The sequence below is a fragment of the Calidris pugnax genome, unplaced genomic scaffold (genome assembly GCF_001431845.1).
Source record: "Calidris pugnax isolate Ruff unplaced genomic scaffold, ASM143184v1 scaffold211, whole genome shotgun sequence".
NCBI lineage: Eukaryota > Metazoa > Chordata > Aves > Charadriiformes > Scolopacidae > Calidris > Calidris pugnax.
In genome coordinates, this window is record NW_015091083.1 from 4,525,049 (window position 1) to 4,531,539 (window position 6,491).

At 43.4% G+C, this 6,491-nt stretch overlaps 2 protein-coding genes across 8 annotated transcripts in view; one reads left to right on the top strand and one right to left on the bottom strand.

Annotated features, from left to right (window-relative positions):
* Positions 1-1,954, bottom strand: part of ATG2B (autophagy related 2B) — a 47,023-nt gene extending 45,069 nt beyond the window's left edge. For 3 of the 4 annotated variants that reach the window (XM_014957533.1, XM_014957534.1, XM_014957532.1), the window contains exon 1: positions 1,606-1,954. In XM_014957533.1, coding sequence (XP_014813019.1) covers positions 1,606-1,767 — 162 coding nt within the window. In that variant the 5' untranslated portion in view covers positions 1,768-1,954. The remainder of the gene's footprint in view (positions 1-1,605) is intronic. The other variant, XM_014957535.1, reaches the window with a different exon arrangement.
* GSKIP (GSK3B interacting protein) lies at positions 1,599-6,264 on the top strand. Of its 4 annotated transcripts, none has more exons than XM_014957537.1 (3): positions 1,599-1,719; positions 3,423-3,681; positions 4,342-6,264. In XM_014957537.1, the coding sequence occupies exons 2-3, from the start codon at positions 3,424-3,426 to the stop codon at positions 4,501-4,503; spliced, it is 420 nt and encodes a 139-aa protein (XP_014813023.1). In that variant the 5' UTR covers positions 1,599-1,719; position 3,423; the 3' UTR covers positions 4,504-6,264. The 4 variants fall into 4 exon arrangements, with proteins under 4 accessions (XP_014813023.1, XP_014813025.1, XP_014813026.1 ...); XM_014957539.1 differs by having other exon boundaries at positions 1,684-1,704; XM_014957540.1 differs by lacking the exon at positions 1,599-1,719 and adding an exon at positions 2,201-2,279.
* The last annotated feature ends 227 nt before the right edge of the window (positions 6,265-6,491 follow it).

Sequence of the window (6,491 nt, forward strand, 5' to 3'; positions counted from 1 at the left end):
AGTAATAGCCCCAGGTATTCCTACTTATCTCTACAATCTATAAACACTTAGAGTGTTGGCTTAAAATATCTACAATGTTAAGATGAAGATAAGCATCCACAAAAATGGGTAATATACAAAACTACAGCCATCCTGGTGATTCATAGCGAGTAAACTTATGATGACGAGGGGGGAAAAAAAAAAAACTGTAGCACTTCCGTGACATCTGTTTTTGCAATCTGTCATACATGAGAAAGTCACGTGCAGAGAACCTCAAACATGTCATTGTTTACAAGACGAAAAGAAAAATGCTGATCAACAAAGGGGAAAGATAACCTAAGCATTATTGTATATACATTTAATCACTATGTATATATAATTAACTGTTCATTTAGTACTGGTCCATAACTGCTGCTGTTTCAAATTATTTACATTTTAGATCATGTCACTTCACTAGTGCTGTGATACCCACTAGAGGGCATAATAATTCAATTAAAGCGAGACAGCCTCATTGCCTGCCACACAAAACAAGCTGCAGACACAGCCAGAAAACAAAACAAGCAAATAAAAAAAAAAAAACCACCACCAAACACCACAATAAAACACCGCTAATGTTGAGCATTTCTGCAAACGTCTGACTCTCACCACTTTCAAATACATTTTCACACAAACTGGAAAAGCATTATTTGAAAACATCACCTAGTCACAAGTGTTTTTAAACATGCCCAGCATGGCCTAACACCAGAACACTGTACAGTAAAGATGCATTTTGAAAGTCCTTTGTAAAGTAGTAACCAGTTCACCTGTGCCACCCTGGAAGTCAATGACTGACGCACAGCAGTGCTTAAGGCTCCTCATGACAGTCACTTGACTGGCAGGTAGAATTCAGTAACATTGGTAATTAACCCAAGAAACTTTATGAAATATTACAAACACAGGCACAGACTTCTGAATGACTACAGTAGGCTGCAAGTACGGATGTGTGTGTGTGTATAGACACGTATTTTTTAATATACAAACATACATGCCAGGACTGAAAAAAGCTTCAGTTGGTTCAAAGCATGCCAGCCCACCTGCCAAGTAAACTCCAACTAAAAAGAGCTTTCCATTTGTCAACAAGTACTTTAGCCACTGCAAGACTTGAGGGAAATTTTTAGAAATCTACATGGACTAAGCTCAGTTGTAAGTGTCAGTAAGAAACAAAATGCCTCCGAGACAAAGACAAAGCATTGACAGAACACAGATTGCTTTTTATGTTTTTCTCACCTCTAGCAGTAGTCAGTAAACAAGATCCTCAGTAACTACAGCAGCAATGTCTAATAGTTTGGGCTACACTAGCTACTTCTCCCTGAAATACCATTAGCTATTGCTTTTAGGTTTGTTTTCTTTCTCTTAAGTAAAAACAATGAAACCAAAATGCGGCTAAAAAAACATATACATAATAAATGCCCAGATTTATTGGTTTTTTTAAGCACCAGCATATCAGAGAAGAGTTCCTTGGATGAAATGCTAATTACGGCTGTAACTTTTTACACGAAGGAGGCCGGGTAATAAAAATAAAGTGGGTGGCAGGCGGGGGCAGGGAACCAGCTGGTGAAGAGGGGGTGAGGCGCCGGCGTCTCTTACCCACTTATCCAGCGGGACCTGCGTCAGGGAGCCGGTGCCCTGGTAGAGATCCAGGCTGAGCTGCTCCAGGCTGAGCTTCTCCTGCAAGAAGTGGCCCAGGTACCTCTGCAGCAGGTACCTGCAGGCCCTCTTCTTGATGGACTCCGAGAAAGGCCACGGCATGGCGGCTGCGCGCCGGGGGCCGCGGGGCCAGGCGGCGGGACGGGGCCAGGGCCGGGGCCGGCCCCTCCGGCGGGGGTAGAGAGGGAGGCGAGCGGCAGCCGCCGGGCCCAGCCTCGCCCCTCAGCACAGGCTCCCCGCCGCCCCTCACACCGCCGGCGGGGCGGCACTGCCTCCCCTCAGGGCGAAGAGGCGCGGACAGGTAGCTCCATCCTCACTCGGACACCGCCGCCGCCATCTTCTCGGCGGCCCGCGAGCGCGCACGGAGCCGCCGCAAAACCGCGCTGCGCAGAGGCGAGGAGCAGAGGAAGGGGCCGGGGTCCGGCGCGTACACCCCGCCGCCTCAGCTCTCCGCCGCCGGGGAGGGCAGCCAGGCCGATCCGGGCTGTTTGTCTCCTTCCCCCCTCCCCTCGCCTTCCCCGCCCGCCGAACGCCGTCACCGGCACCGTGACGTCCCCGCGGAAGTGGCGTCGCCGAGCGGAGGAGGCGGGGGCGGAAGCGGCGGCAGGAGGCGGGGGAGGGGGAGGGGTCGCGCCGGAGGGGCCTCCGCGGCCGGGCGGGTGGTGTCTCTCTGTGTGTGTGTGGGGATGTCAACTCTGTAGCGAACGGTCCCCGGGGGAAGCACCAGCAGGGCGGAGCGGCAGGCGCCTGCGTGCCCGGAGCCGTTTGGGGTCGGGCGGCAGGGCCCTCGGCCGCCCGCCGGCGGGGCCGGTAGGTGGGCTGGTGCCAGGGCGGGGGAAGTGGGGGGGATGACCGGCGGCTTGTTTTGCTGTCGGTAAATGGGAGCGACGCGCTGCGACTGGGAGGCTGAGCAGCTCCCCTTGTCGCCTTCAGTCACCGTGCAATTGGTGTGTAGGCCCGAGGTGGGGTTTTGTCGAGAAGGGGTGAATCTGGAGGTGGGAATGTCGTTGTCGGGCGCCACTCCCTCCCGGCAGCAGTGCTGGGCCACCACAGCGCCGGGGACAGCGTCCCAAGGGCTTCCCTGAAGCAGGTTTCCCTGCGAATGTGGCTGAGGCCCCGTGGTGGCACCGAGAGCTGCTGTGGTGACCCCCCCGCCAGAGTCCGGCCCGTTTCGGTAACGGCTGCTTACAAAGGCCAGCAGTGCCTGTCTCTGAGATGTATTGATAGTTGGGCATAAAAGCTGAACAAGGGAATTGTTCTTTAGTGATCCTGAACAAAAAGCTGCTGTTTCATCTGTCTCTGATAACCCATTTAGTTAATGGACTCTTCTCAGTCTTTCTTAAATTCACCAGCAATAGGTTTTTATTCTTTACAGCTATTGATTTCAGTTTTTCCGGGCATGAGTTGCCTTCGGACTGCATTCCGGATCAGCAAAGTGCACAATTAATTACTGCTGAATCATAACAGAGTCTTACCAGATAGAATGCAAGTTACCCACATAAGAAGCAGCAACTTCAGTGACACTGATTCTGCTTCTGTGTGCTAACATCACCTTCCTAAGCAGTTGTTCTCAACATCTTGGTATTGAGTTCTCTGGACTCCAATGTTATGAGTTACGGGAGTCACTGGCTCTCATGTTTTCATTTTTTTGTGCAACGTTAAACATGTCTGCTTAATATATATATCTTAGTTTATGTTGTTAATATATATTGAGTGTAATGGTATGATAAATCTAAAATAAATGTTTCGATATGCAGAATGGAGACTGATTGCAATCCTGTGGAGACACCCAGTAATGCGGGGTTTGAAGAGGATTCTGATTATAGAGACTTCGAAGGAACAGATGTGAAAGATATGAGACTAGAAGCTGAAGCTGTTGTGAATGATGTTCTGTTTGCTGTCAGCAACATGTTTGTCTCAAAAACCCTTCCCTGTGCAGAGGATGTGGCATATATCAATGTGGAAACCAGGGAAAGGAACAGATACTGCCTGGAGCTCACCGAGGCAGGACTCAGGGTAAACTAACTTGTTTATAATTTCTTCAACCTTTTTGTTTTTAACAAAGATTGTGTTCAAAAGGTGTCTAGAAAAATACTTCAGTGACACCAAAACAGCATGCGTATTCCTCTTGTACTTTTATGAAAGCCTGTTCTACATGTTTTCTCCTAGAAAGTGGAACATTAACATTCTGTGATTCTATGATACTGTGATTAAGTAGTTACGTGCAACAAAGCAAGAAGGCAAGTTGATGAAAAAACAGGCATTTATTTGAGACACAAAACAATGAAAATTGAAGCAGCAATTTGTTATAGACATGTCAGTTCTGGGGTTTCTCGGGTACCCAGATAAGTCAGTAATACAGCCTGTATACAACTCCTTTTTGCACCATTTGCATGTTTTGTGCAAACGCATAGATGTATGACTTCTTTTCAAAGGTCATAATGATAGATTTTACTAATATTCTGAGTTTCAGACAAAAGGTATTTGAAATCGTCTAAATACTGTGTTACCCCTAAGCCCCATAGTAGAAAGCACAGATTGTGATTTAAATCCAGTATCTTTTGTTCTCACATTACTGTACTACCCTGACTGGCAAAGTTAAATGCTGTGGTATCTGTTTCCCATTGCAAGGTGATCCTAACCACAGAAATGTAATCAGTGGTTTCTTTGTTGCAGGTAGTAGCTTATGATTTTGATCAGACTGACGACAGATTGCAAACTCCATACCATGAAACTGTCTACTCCTTACTGGACTCTCTCAGCCCTGCATATCGAGAGGTGTTTGGAAATGCACTGCTACAAAGACTGGAAGCTTTGAAGAAAGAGAGTCAGTCATGATTTGCCCCCAAAATGAGGAAGGTTTCAGGCTAGAAGGGATTCTTAGTCAGAAGCACTGAGATCTTTCTTACAAACATAATCACAAACATCTTTAAGCTTCATTTCTTGCATTAATATCTAATTCTTGCTAGTATTACTCTATAACATTTTGCTATGCTGGATTTGAGGTTATCACAATGCCATTAAAAGCCACTTTGATAAATTGTAAAATTAATAAACTTCGTTTTCTTTTTTGTTGTAGGTGAGCAAGTGAGTGTTGCTTCTTACAACAATCAAAAAAATTGGTCTCTTTTGAAAGTGTCATTATCCAAAACTCTAAAACAATACATAGAGACTGAATGTTATGTATACAAGTACTATTTCTTTTTGTGTGTACTTACTGACAATTTTCATATCTACTTTTTAAAACAGAATCTAATTACTTGCTCTACCCAATTAATGAAAAATAATTGGGAAACCTACTGTTCTGCAAAGAACAGAATTTCAGTTTGATTTGCTATGCATAAATCTGAAAATTCTCAGCTTTGGTAACAAGAAAGATGGTTCTTAACAGTTGAGCGTCGCTTATATAGTGACAGTATCTGAGTTAAAAGCAGGGCTCAGTATTACTTGATCTCTTTGTCTATGGCAACCAGTGAACTCCAAATAATAAATAAGATGAACTGCTAATATATGAATGTATTGTCTGAATTGCAAATGAATTAAGCACAGAATTAGGATGTAATGGGCTACATTTCCTAAAGATGATGTTAAATATGCTATATTTATGTATATGTATGCTATATTGTAACTATTTGGGAGGTGTGGAAGACATTTTAGCCTGTTTACTATTCTGAATGTGTGTTTACATGATGTACAGGATATACCCAAGAGTATTTTTGCTTCAGCCTTTGCTTTCTATAATACAGTACTTTGGTACTCCCGTTTTTCACATTTTCTCCCTCAATTGTACAGCATCCTCTTGTAATGAATACTAAGTAAGCACTGTAATGTTAATTGCATTGTATTGGTTTGAAACCAAAGGCTGTATGAAATTTGCTAAGACTAATACAAACTGGAAGATATAACTTGTATTTTCTACTTCAAAACTGGTACAAATCTCTTTATAAACCTATAGTTCTGTAACTTTTCAGGTATGTACTGAATGGTAGACTTTTTAAAAAATTTAAAAGTTGGTTAGAAATACCAGTACTGTTGAACTAATGTTCTGTGACGTTCATACTTTTTGTATTCTTGTATTCGGTATTTGTGCATCTTTATTTAAATAATCCTGCCATTATTCTGCCATGTTTTTGTGACAACTACATGCAGTAGCTTTTTTGGAGGCACATTTAGGGACACATTGGTTCTCGTGAAGTCACAGATTCCAGTGACTTCAGTGGAGCTATATTCATTTCTGCCTGCTAAAGATTAGTTATATTAATTGGAGAAGCCTAGTAGAGCTTTTGTAATAGCTTTGGGGTAGTGATGTACAACTATGACTGACAAGACAACTGTAGTTAGTGCTTCTGTTTTCTGGAGCTTAACCTTGTGTTTATCTTATTATTTTTTTAGGTTGAAACTTCTGATATTAACCCTCTGCCCTAGGGTATGCTTCCATGCTCTAAAAGTTGTTTATAGGCTCTCTTTTGCACACAGGTCTGTGGCAAGTGGTTAGTCCTCTGTGAGGAGAATGTACTTTACCAAATTTATATTTGAATATTTTCCCTTGCAACTAATTTACTTGTTCAATTTCAATTACTAAAGCATTAAATAAATGCAGCTGTGTGTTGTAATTTTATTGCGGGGGGGAGGAAGGGGCAGTATCAAATATTTAAGTCCTTGAAAACCTTTGGCTGCAAACTTGGTTGTGTAAAAAAACGGTAGGGGTTTGTAAAGAGAGACTTGGAGTATTAGAAATACAAGTGAAAAAATGGTAAGGTAGATGTTATATTGATAAGATTACTTTTTTTATAGGCATCTTTAAAATGCTTTTGTCATTTTGCGGG

Bases quoted from the DNA above. Each gene is read 5' to 3' on its own strand.
- GSKIP (XM_014957537.1), top strand. From the start codon at position 3,424: ATGGAGACTGATTGCAATCCTGTGGAGACACCCAGTAATGCGGGGTTT. The intron at 3,682-4,341 runs GTAAACTAACTT...TCTTTGTTGCAG, and splicing joins TCACCGAGGCAGGACTCAGG to GTAGTAGCTTATGATTTTGA.